Consider the following 12,618-nt stretch of genomic DNA (forward strand, 5'->3'; position numbering starts at 1 on the left):
CAGTTGATGTAAGAGAAACATAAACTCTACTTTTGGTTGTGCAGTTGTTCCCTCTCTGTGACGTTCTGCCAGTTAACAATGAAATGTCAGTGAGTATTATTGCTGAGGGGATTACTAAGAAAGAGCAGATACATTTCTATTCACATCGTTTCGGTCTCTTTGTCATTATGCAGTCCATTAGCCTGATCGAGCGTGGCAACCCATCCCGCAGCCTGGAGCAGGTGTGCCGATGGGCCAACACTCAGCAGCGCCGCGACCCTGACCATGCCGAGTACCACGACCACGCTATCTTCCTCACAAGGCAAGATTTTGGTCCCGCAGGTATGCAAGGTACTGTATTTTTCTCGATCGAGGACTGTGCAGACTGAGTGCTGATATCTGCTTCAATTCACTAAAAATGGGTTGGCTTCATGTCTTGCCCAGGTAAGGTCGATGGAAACTTTTTAACGTGGGGTTACCTTACTAAGGAAATCTGCAGACTGTAACCTCACAGGATGATAAATATTATTTTCCAGAACCTTGCTGACTTAGTGTTGAAGCCACCCTGTTAATAAAAAGAGAGATTGGTAATGCTGAAGAAGGATTTTGGCATGTAGAGAAAAAATAGAAATGTTAGTTGTATTATTTGCTAATTCGAAGATTTATCTAAATGTAAGTTCACATGTATGCCGTAGATGGCAATTTTATGCTATACATGTTCTCACTCTGTGTTTCTTTTTTGCAGCCCTTCAAAACAAACTTTGAAGTGAGCAGCCAAACCTGCACAAAAACTGTCTCCAGAATAAGAAAACTTTTACTGAGCTACAGCTTGGTATCTTGCCTTGACATGTGCACAGTCTCAACTTCTGATGTACATATGTCAAGTTTAGAGGATGGCCTCGGCCTACCAACTATGCTTGTCACACCCACGGATGTTGCCATAGATGCAGTTGTGTTGTGCTCACAACAAGCCCCGTTTCTATAGCGTGTCACACCATGTTGCCCCAGACCCTGCGCTGTCTCTCAGGGTCAGGAGAAGACATCGCACTCTCTCGTCAGTGTTTAGCCACGGAATAGTAGATTCTATAGCCAAATATAGATTTTGAGTGGGTGGGAATGATTTTTAGCAGGTAAATGAAGATAACGAAACAGTTTCAAAGGAAATCATGAAGCACTCTTTATATAATCAGTTTGAGTGCTCTTAAATTGTAGTTTCAATAAATACAGTGACTTGCAATAGCCTTCATAACCCATGAACGTTTTCAAATTTTCATGTTACAACCACAAAATTCAATGTGTTATTTATAACTTATTTATTGTGGCGGACTAATACAAAGTAGTGCATAATTCAGAAGTAGAATAAAAAAATGGTTTTACATATTTTTTTACAATAAAAAATAGTATGTTTGACATGCATTTCTTTTCAGCCTCCTATACTCTGATACACAGAAATAAAATTCAGTGAAACCAGGTTTCCTAAGGAGTCTCCAAACTTGTAAATAGAGTATGAATTTATTCTCAGTATAGAAACAGCATTTCTGTAAAGGCCTTGTTAGATAACATCAGTGAACAGTGAGCATCATGAAGACCAAGGAACATACCAGTCCTGTCAGGGATAAAGTTCTGGAGAAGTGTGAAGCAGGCTTAGGTTAAAAAACAATATCCCAAACTTTAAACATCTCACAGAGCTAGGTTCAACCTATCATCTGACAATGGAAAGAGCATGGCACAATTACAAACCAACCATGACAAGGTCATGCATCTACACTGGCAGGCCAGAGGAGACGTGCATTAGTCAGAGCAGAAGCCAAAATGCCCTATGTAACTCCGGAGGAGCTGCAGAGATCAACAGCTGAGGTGGGAGAATCTGCTGACAGGACAACTATCAATTATGCATTCCATAAATGTGGCTTCTATGGCAGATTGGCGAGAAATTGTTTGTTTAAAGACAACAATAAAGGTCCAGTTTTCACTTTGCAACAAGAAATATAGGACACAGCAGCCATGCAGTCAGAGTTGATGGAATGATGAATAAAGCTATTAGAGGTTCAGAAGACTCGAGACTTGGATGGAGGATTATCTTCCAGCTGGATAATGACTCTAAACACAAAGCCAGAGCTATAATGGAATGGTTTAGATCAATAGTGTGAAAAGTCAGTCCTGATGGTGTTCTGCATGTTATAGATATTTACTCTGTTGAACCACATGTGAGTAATTGGCAGACTTTCAGACAAAAAAATGAGAGAAGATAAGAGAAGATAAGATAAGATAGACTTTATTCATCTCACAATGGAGAAATTAACTTGTTACAATGAAGTGACAATGATTGCAGCCATTTGCAAATACAGGTTAATTGCACAAGTTATTGTACAGTAGAATTGAACAGTCTGACAGCAGTGGGGATGAATATGTTTGGTTGAAGCAGGGACACAAAAACAAATCCCATACCCGAATGGCTTAGATAACATCATATTTCTGAGTTAGAATGACCTAGTTAAAGGCCAGAGCTAAGTCCAATAGAGAATCTCTGGCTATATTTAAGAACAGATTCAAATAAAATATCAGTCAAACAGATTCAAGTTTGTGGTTGTAATGTGAAACAATATAGAAACACATAAGTATTATTAATACATTTCAAGAATGGTATATGACATCTGAGTTTATCAGGCACATAACAAACACCTGTACTCCTTACTTTTGTGATAAAAAAAACATGCTACGGCTGCTGCATGTTTGCGCTTCAGGGTGCAAATGACTTCTTCGTGGTAATGATTCAGCATTCTCTTAATTTCCCTTTATCTGCCTGTGAGATAAAGAGTCGTGCTCCATATCTGCTTTCACATGTCGTAGCTTCACCTGCAGCATTAATAAGCACTATGTATTGTCATTTATGACTAGAGTCATCAAATACAGCAGTCATATTATGAATTTTAAGATCCCACTATTACAACCACTACAGGTCCTTCTCAACATATTAGCATATTGTGATAAAGTTCATTATTTTCCATAATGTCATGATGAAAATTTAACATTCATATATTTTAGATTCATTGCACACTAACTGAAATATTTCAGGTCTTTTATTGTCTTAATACGGATGATTTTGGCATACAGCTCATGAAAACCCAAAATTCCTATCTCACAAAATTAGCATATTATTAAAAGGGTCTCTAAACGAGCTATGAACCTAATCATCTGAATCAACGAGTTAACTCTAAACACCTGCAAAAGATTCCTGAGGCCTTTAAAACTCCCAGCCTGGTTCATCACTCAAAACCCCAATCATGGGTAAGACTGCCGACCTGACTGCTGTCCAGAAGGCCACTATTGACACCCTCAAGCAAGAGGGTAAGACACAGAAAGAAATTTCTGAACGAATAGGCTGTTCCCAGAGTGCTGTATCAAGGCACCTCAGTGGGAAGTCTGTAGGAAGGAAAAAGTGTGGCAGAAAACGCTGCACAACGAGAAGAGGTGACCGGACACTGAGGAAGATTGTGGAGAAGGGCCGATTCCAGACCTTGGGGGACCTGCGGAAGCAGTGGACTGAGTCTGGAGTAGAAACATCCAGAGCCACCGTGCACAGGCGTGTGCAGGAAATGGGCTACAGGTGCCGCATTCCCCAGACCTGGGCTACAGAGAAGCAGCACTGGACTGTTGCTCAGTGGTCCAAAGTACTTTTTTCGGATGAAAGCAAATTCTGCATGTCATTCGGAAATCAAGGTGCCAGAGTCTGGAGGAAGACTGGGGAGAAGGAAATGCCAAAATGCCAGAAGTCCACTGTCAAGTACCCACAGTCAGTGATGGTCTGGGGTGCCGTGTCAGCTGCTGGTGTTGGTCCACTGTGTTTTATCAAGGCCAGGGTCAATGCAGCTAGCTATCAGGAGATTTTGGAGCACTTCATGCTTCCATCTGCTGAAAAGCTTTATGGAGATGAAGATTTCAGTTTTCAGCACGACCTGGCACCTGCTCACAGTGCCAAAACCACTGGTAAATGGTTTACTGACCATGGTATCACTGTGCTCAATTGGCCTGCCAACTCTCCTGACCTGAACCCCATAGAGAATCTGTGGGATATTGTGAAGAGAACGTTGAGAGACTCAAGACCCAACACTCTGGATGAGCTAAAGGCCGCTATCGAAGCATCCTGGGCCTCCATAAGACCTCATCAGTTCCACAGGCTGATTGCCTCCATGCCACGCCGCATTGAAGCAATCATTTCTGCAAAAGGATTCCCGACCAAGTATTGAGTGCATAACTGTACATGATTATTTGAAGGTTGACGTCTTTTGTATTAAAAACACTTTTCTTTTATTGGTCGGATGAAATATGCTAATTTTGTGAGATAGGAATTTTGGGTTTTCATGAGCTGTATGCCAAAATCATCCATATTAAGACAATAAAAGACCTGAAATATTTCAGTTAGTGTGCAATAAATCTAAAATATATGAATGTTAAATTTTCATCATGACATTATGGAAAATAATTAACTTTATCACAATATGCTAATATTTTGAGAAGGACCTGTATGACTGAAATAACTTGAAGTGGACATTCCTTTTTTTCAACGCCAGCCAAATAACACAAGTGCCTTTATCACCAGCTGTTTGCCTGCTGCATTTTCTGCTTTTTATCTGCATGACAAAAACCTTCTTCTGTTGTCAGAAAGCATGAAAAATATTCTGAAAGCCGCCAAAAATGAGGCTGAAACAAGTGTGCTTCTGAACCATGCCAAATGCCCAAAGCTGAATCGCTGCACACCTCTTGATCGAGTCATGTTCACTGTTTGTGCTTTGCTTAAAGGTTTTTTGCCGTGGCGCACTGAAAATATATTGCCATGATAGCTGAGTGTAGCTTGATGTATCTTGGAGAAATACTGTGCCACGTGAGCCTAAGGCTTGTGTTTGCTCTTCATTACCAGGAAACAAGCTGCTCATGCTGTTTTCATTTAAATGTGAGACCATCAGTTTCACAATTTTGCATACCATTTGTTAGTGAGAGACTTAAGAGGTTTTCTGCAGAGTAGTTACTGAATCTGAGTGAACAGCACCACTCACCCCTCATTAAAGACAAAATGCTCAGCCGCTTTTACCCTTCAGAGGTTCATTAGAGGTGGCTTACATTGAGTATGGGAGAATGCTTTAGACTTTCTAAATACAAACTGCCCTACCAGTTCACTAATAATGTATAATATTGATTTTTTAAAGAGTCTAAGCAATCATTTGTGTGTTTTTTGAACCTAATTACACTGCAGAGTTGGTCTGAAAGTCAGCTGTCCGCGGTGAATCAATATTTTATCATTGTGTACAACTCCATATGAAAGTTTCTACTTGTGGAATACTTCTCTGACGGGTGTCTTATGTAGATAGTACAAGGAACATTTTCCCAGTAAACACATTTCTAGTGTTGATGTGAAATTCACACTACATGTTGTTGACAACCCAGGTAATAATCACAGACAAGCACAATGAACAGAAAGGAGAAATATATTTTTGTGTACAAAAGTGAAATGACACGGGGAAAAATATTGAAAGCATGATTAACACGGGTGTGAAAGGCCAAACCCAAACCCAAGAAAAAAGCTGTAGTGTGCATTTTCAAAGCAGTTGGTGTAAATTGATATTGGCTGGTTTAATCCTAACTGATGGAGGTACAAAGGTCAGATAGAAAAGGTTTCTCATTACCAAGGTACTGGCCAAGAAACATGTCATGAGGGGCGAAGCCAATGAGCTTTCGATGAGCTTCTCAAGAACTTCACAACGTTATTGTTGCAAAACATACTGATGGCATTAGTTAAAGCAACATTTCTAAACCTCTGAATCTCCCAGTGAGCACCAATTGGGGTCATAGTCCAGAAGTGCAAGGAAGCTTTTATCATAAACAAGCCCCATAAATGTGCTTCTAACAAGATTCCTGACATAGGAGACAAAAAATAATCAGTGAAACTGTCTGAGTCAAGTAGCACTCCCAGAGAGATTCAGAAGGACCTGTAATTAGCGAATGAAATAAGTAATACAATGCACAAGAATTTGGACAAGCCAATGGAATTTTGTGGAAAATATGGTAAGTTCAGATGAGACCAAAATTTAACAGCGTGCACACAGCATGTTTGGTGGAGGAATGGCACTGCACATCACCAGAAAACACATCATGGTGTGAGGTTGTCTTTCAGCTTTAGGTACCAACATAACTGAGGGAATGATCAACAGAGATATGTAATGAGACATTCTGGGTAAGAATCTGAAGATAAAACAATGATGGATTTTTTGCAAGACTACGATCCCAAACACACAGCTAAGGAAACTATCAATTGGTAAATCACCTGGTCTAAATTTAATTGAAAAACTCTAAAGATCAAAATAGATAGAAAAGCCCTCTAGAACATTCAAGATTTGAAGACAGTTTGTGTGGAAAATGGGTTTAAATCACACCTGTGCCATGTGTGTGACTAGTCCCGCCATATAGGAGTATTGTCAGTACCAAGCTATTCAATTTCTGTAAGGATTTTCAATATGTATACCCAGTGTCATTCCACTTTATTCCAACTTAATTTATGGACTTATTATGGCTTCCTTGAATGTGAATTACTTTGGTTCTCACAGACATCTGGTGTAAATGTTATGTGAAGTTTGGACCTTAACATTTAGACTTACAGAGAAGGATGCGAGATAACATGATATTGATTCTTGTTCTTAATTGTTGGGGCTGTATGATCTCTTCTGTTGCCTAGGTTATGCTCCAGTTACTGGCATGTGTCACCCGCTTAGGAGCTGTACGTTGAATCACGAAGATGGCTTCTCCTCCGCCTTCGTGGTCGCTCACGAAACTGGCCATGTGTAAGTAACAGTCTGACAATGACAGGCTCAGCAGTCTCCTTTTGGGTCCTAGAGCTTCCAGTTAAGCTGAGTTTTGTTTGCTTCTCCATACACACTCGAGTAAAATTATACAACAAAGAAATTCAGTGATTTTTAAAAAGAAGAATTTGGTAAAGATGTTTAAAATTATTAAAAATTTTCTGTAATGCACACAGATCCCAACTTTATACATTAAATCTGTATTTTTTGTAGACATTCAGGCGGCGTTCCAATACCAGTGTTGTCTGTTTAAGATCGTTGTCCTGATCACAAATCAACAATTTTAAGCATGACAGAAATTTGCTGCTTCTTACATCAACTACCAAAATGTTTCTGGAATAATGTTTTGTAGTCAGACAAGAGAAAAGCTGAGATGTTTGTTCACAGTTGCAAAATGCATGTTTGAATGAGTCATGGTGATTCTGTAAACCTACTAAACTTTAACCAGTTTTAAGCATGGTGTGGGTAGTATCATTCTGTGGGTGTTTTGCTGCCAGTTGTACTGATGGATTGCACCAAGTATATGCAAGTATGAGAACCACGAAAATCTTCAATTTTACTTCAGAGCAACCGCTAGATAATTGAAACTTGGACACGATTGGGTGTGCAAACAAGATAATGATCTCAAACAATCATCAAAACTGGTTTTATAATTAATAAAGCAGGACAACATGAGGCTGCTAGTATGGTCTATTCTTAAAGCCACGTTAATGCAAAAGCAACCCCAATTTCAATGTGTGAGTGTTACCGTTTTTCGACGATAAGAGTGGTCAAATTTCTTGCCAGAATCATGAGCCTTGCTAAGGAACATTCAACCAAATATTAGTCAGGTTGTTTGTATATTTGAGCCATACATCCATTTTCTATACCCGCTTCCTCCATACTGGGTTGTGGGGTAGCTGATGCCTATCTCCAGGAGTCTATGAGCGAGAGGTGGACTACACCCTGGACTGGTCGCCAGTACATCAACAGGGCAACACAGAGACACACAGGACAAACAACCATGCACACACACCGATTCACACCTAAGGGCAATTGAGAGAGACCAATTAAACAGGAGAGTTTAATTGAGAGACCCAGGCCAGGAGTCGAACTGAGGACCTTCTTGCTGCAACGCAACAGTGCTACCAACTGCACGGTGGCACAGTTGTTGCCTTGCAGCAAGAAGGTCCTTTGTTCCAACTGCGCCACCGTGCCGCCCTACATTTTAGCCTTTATATAAAATCAAGACCCCTTTTGAGTTGTGGGAAATCAAATACATCCACAAAACATTGTAAAAGTGAAAAGGTCCCCATGATGTTCATGTCCATGAGGTGTGCAAGGAGACTTCTGACCAACACTGTAAATTTCGCTTTCACTCTGTTTCTTTCTTTCTGAATTACAGGAAATTAACAAGTGTAATGATTCAAATACACCTTTTTACATTTTTTTATGAAGGTGGATACTGAAATGTCAATACAACAAAAAAGCATATACAGGAGGACAACTAGAAAATAAAACGTCAAAACTAGACGCTTTAAGCTATTTATTCTGATTGATGATATATTTTAGGGTGCTTAAGTAAATAGTATCTCGTAGTATAACCATATTATTGTGAAAATGCATGCTTAAAGTTGGTCAAATATCAATTTAAGAAATCAGAAAATCAACAAGGTGATAAGGTTATTGAGCACACTGAGCAGTGGAGATTAGGAAATTTCACATGTTTACGTTTGTGATAGTAGAATACTATCTACTGTCTACTGTCTACTGCTCTTGTTCTTCACTGATTACCTACCTCTGTGATACCTTCTGTCTTTCTGCCTGGGGCTTTTAAAAAAGATACACCCAATATTTATTAGTGACATATTGAATCTCTGTGAAGCTGTATAGTTCATTCAAAAAAGTTTGTGCTGCGTCACAGTGTGACTCTGACGAGTCATGAGCAACTTACTCTTGTGGCCAGAAGCAGAAATAATCTTGCCCCATTTCACAGAGCCTTCTTCCTGCTTTGTTTGAGTTCTAAAGCATAAGGAAGAGCTGTAACATTTGTGAACCCAGCCTCCCACTGTGGCACGAGAATCTAGAGCCAGCTAAACAGACTGTATTGTCTGTCATATTGAACAAAAGAAGAAAAAGACAAGGTCACCAATGTTTTCATCTGTTAGCAGTGGATAGAAGCAGACTCCTAACTGTGCCTATTGGCACTTAAAGCTCTCTGACCTTCAGGTTAACAACCACCTGTGGATTTTCCCCCTACTTTTCAAGCTTTTTTAAACATGTCCCATTGTTCTTGTCATCAAGTGCTTTTGTAATCTATGTTGACATTTGGACAATTAGTTATTTGAAAAAAGATATACAGATGCATCCCAATGATTTAGAACATCATCAAAAAGTTAATTTGCTGTAGTAATTCAGTGAAAAAAATGAAGCACATATTAGAATTAATTACAAAGAAAGTTACATATTTCAAACATTTATGTCTGCTAATTATAGTGATGACAGCTAATGAAACCACAAACTCAGTCCTTAAAAATGTTAATATCACAATAAAAAAGAATTTTGTAAGTATACCCATGTACTTTACAGTGTATACATGCAATTCTTGGTCGGTGCTCAATTTGAATAAATAACTGCATCAGCGCAGCATGGCATGGAAGCGATCAGCCTTTTGGCTTTGCTAAGGTGTTAAGGATGCCCACATTGGTTTATTAGCTTGTGTGCATTTTCAGATTTGGGTTCTCTCATCTTCCTCCGGACAATACCTCCTGTATTCTCTTTGGACTTTAGGTCAGGTGAGTTTGTCGGCCAATCAAACAGTCATACCTTGGTCATCAAACCAGGCCATTGGTGGTAACCAGTTGTTGCTGGACAATGGTTCCCATGGCTTTATGAATGCTGCAATGATATATGTTCGCCATAATAATCATAATCATACATTTTATTTAAAAGTGCCTTTCAGAGCACTCAGGGACACTGTACAAATCAAATAGCCTAATGACAATCAAACAAGATAAAACAACTCGCATTCAAAATTACAAGGGACAGACAAGGGACAGGCAATCACAGTGAGTAAGCTCTCTGAACAGATGGGTTTTGAGTTTAGACTTAAACAAAGAAAGAGTGTCAGTTTTACGGCTGTCCGGAGGGAGAGAATTCCAGAGTTTGGGAGCAGAGCAGGAGAAAGCTCTGCTCTCCATGGTATTGAGGCAAGCAGGAGGAACAATGAAGTTATGGAGGAGGAAGATCTAAGGATGCAGAAGGGAGTAGAAATGCAAAGGAGATCAGAAAGGTAGGGGGAACGAGGGTGTGGGTAGCATTGAATGTATATGGAAGAATTTTTAATTGTGTCCAGAATTTAACAGGGAGCCAGTGTAGCTGCTGCAAAACTGGGATGATATGATGAAAAGAGGGGGGTTTTGTGATTATGCAACATCATAATATCATATAATAAAAGTCTGTATTAAAATTCTTTTTATTGCTTTTTTGTAATATTGTACTTTCATTTGCTTCAAGTCATAATCTGTCAGTAATCAAAATTAACTGAATGAAACATTTAAATATATGACTATAGTCTAAATAATATATGAATTTTAAATTGTTGTTGGGATTTATGCATATAATTTTACTTTTGATTTATATTCTAATTTATTGAGAAACACTGAGATAAACTACAGTATTTAATAATTGTGTTCATTCTGATAAGTTAAAATAAATGGTTTTCTTGTTTTTTTGGGGGGTTTTTTGGTTCAGTTGTTAGGCAAATAATTACAATGATCATCATTAGTCCTATTCTTCTCAGCTTACAAAGGAAGGAGAGAAAGATTGAGCAATTATTAACAAATGCACCTTGTTGGCTTTAATCAAAGCAGCGAGTAATTGGCAGTGTTGTTTTTTTCGCTCATAGCGTCACAGAAAACCATCTTTGTAATCTTGTTTGAAACTTGTTTGAATTGATTGCTTTGACAATCAAATCAGAAAATTTCTAGCAGCTGGTTATCTCAATCATTTCATTCAGTTTTTGAAGTGCAGTAATATTTTCGGAGTCATGGATTTTGCTTCGTGGAGAGAATAATTTTGAAAAACCAAGAAATATTTCACAACTGATGAGTTGAATCAGAATTGTCTGAACTTAAAAAAGCTGTGGATAAATAAACATATTTAACCATCACAGTTTCTCATAGGATTGATCAGCCTTATGGTTGCATCACTTGTTGTTATGATTTGGGGTTGTTTGATTTCTGTTTTTTTCTTATATGTTCTCACAGTTTTTGAAACAGTTTTTGCTTCTGTTTGTTATTTTCCTGGTCATGCTTTAGTTTTTGTTTCGTATTCAAGATTCTCTGTTTTTGCTCCAGCCACGTTTTGTTCTATCTGTCAATTAACCTTATCCGGTTCACCTGCTCCAAGCTAATCTGTCTCTTTGTTCCACCTGTTTCACACTCCATATATACACACCTGTTCAGTTATTCGGCACGGAAACATTTCTCAAATCATGTCTTGTTTTCAAATCATGCTCATGCCTTGCTTTCAGATCTTGCTCATGTCTTGTTTTTCGGTTCATGCCATGTCTGTCTTACCAGCCCATTTATTGTTTTGTTCCTGCCTCTTCTGAGAGTGAGTTTTAGTTTTTTATTAAATCGTTTTTCACCTACCGTCATGCTGCCTGCTAGTCTGCATTCTGGGTTCGTCCGTTGTTCAAGTCTTGACAGTCTCGACTGGCTATATGTGGGTTATTATCATCCTCCATCACTCTTTGATATTGTCAGTCTAAACACGTTCCGGTTGGTTGAATGAAAAACTTGATGTTCCTGAGTCTGAGCCTGTTTTGTGGATACAAGCATAGCATATTGTCTTCTTCTTGCATGCAGAGATAATCTTTTGACTTTATGGACAGGATCACAGAGAGGTGAAGTTGGATGGATGAATATGTTATAGTGATTATGTCACATGGAAAAAGAAACATACATATTCAGTTTTTTATTAAGCACAAGCTTTCTCCTCATAGTCCTATTGACATTTAATAAGAAATTCTTATTGCTTACTGAACAGAATTTTGTCTTGTCTTGTAATGTCTGCATTGATGATTGATCAAAGCAGGTAAATAACTGAAAAAACAATGTCAAGGTTGGTGGTACTATATTTAAGCAATTACTGTATGCAGATAATCTCGTAATTTTTTTGATCTATATTATGATGGATTTTGATAGTTATTTAGGCTCTGCTTTCAATATGCTTAAGAGTTATAATGCAACAAAGAGCTAAGGAGCATTTCCTGACTTCTCTCAATCAGCTATTGTGTGCTTTAACCCAAGTACACACTTGGGTTAAAGCACTGAACATTTTTATATCTGATGGCCATACCGGTGACATAAACAGTGCAACCTAATGTATGCACACGCTATTATGCTCATATGTAAATCCAACATGTGTTCTGTCCCAGATTGCACTGTTTATAGCACTTGTATGTACACTGCCAAGATGCAGAATACGCAGTGCCTTTCAAAGCCATTAATTCCCCTTGGTCTTTTTACAGTGCAACCACAAACTTCACTGTAACTTTTTGGGGTGTTATATGATACAACGTATTTCAGAATTTTGAAGTGGAAAGAAAATGAAAAAAGGTTTTCAAATATTTTATGATAAAAAGTAGAAAAGAACGGTGAACCATTTTATTTAGTCCCCCTGAATAAATGCTTTATAGAACCACTAAGGTGGTTCTCAGCGAAGTGTTTTAGGGCATGTCTCTATCAGCTTCACACATCAGGAAATTGAAATTTATGTCTATTCTCACTTGTAAAATAGCTCA

The 12,618-nt window shown here is 38.5% G+C and overlaps 1 protein-coding gene across 5 annotated transcripts in view; it reads left to right on the plus strand.

Moving 5' to 3' along the window:
- LOC124875753 (A disintegrin and metalloproteinase with thrombospondin motifs 3) overlaps positions 1-12,618 on the plus strand; it is a 76,506-nt gene that overhangs the window by 41,886 nt on the left and 22,002 nt on the right. For 4 of the 5 annotated variants that reach the window (XM_047378134.1, XM_047378137.1, XM_047378136.1 and 1 more), the window contains exons 6-7: positions 174-330; positions 6,707-6,812. In XM_047378134.1, coding sequence (XP_047234090.1) covers positions 174-330; positions 6,707-6,812 — 263 coding nt within the window. The remainder of the gene's footprint in view (positions 1-173; positions 331-6,706; positions 6,813-12,618) is intronic. The other variant, XM_047378135.1, reaches the window with a different exon arrangement.

This window comes from Girardinichthys multiradiatus, chromosome 10 (assembly GCF_021462225.1).
Source record: "Girardinichthys multiradiatus isolate DD_20200921_A chromosome 10, DD_fGirMul_XY1, whole genome shotgun sequence".
In the NCBI taxonomy this organism is placed as follows: Eukaryota; Metazoa; Chordata; class Actinopteri; order Cyprinodontiformes; family Goodeidae; genus Girardinichthys; species Girardinichthys multiradiatus.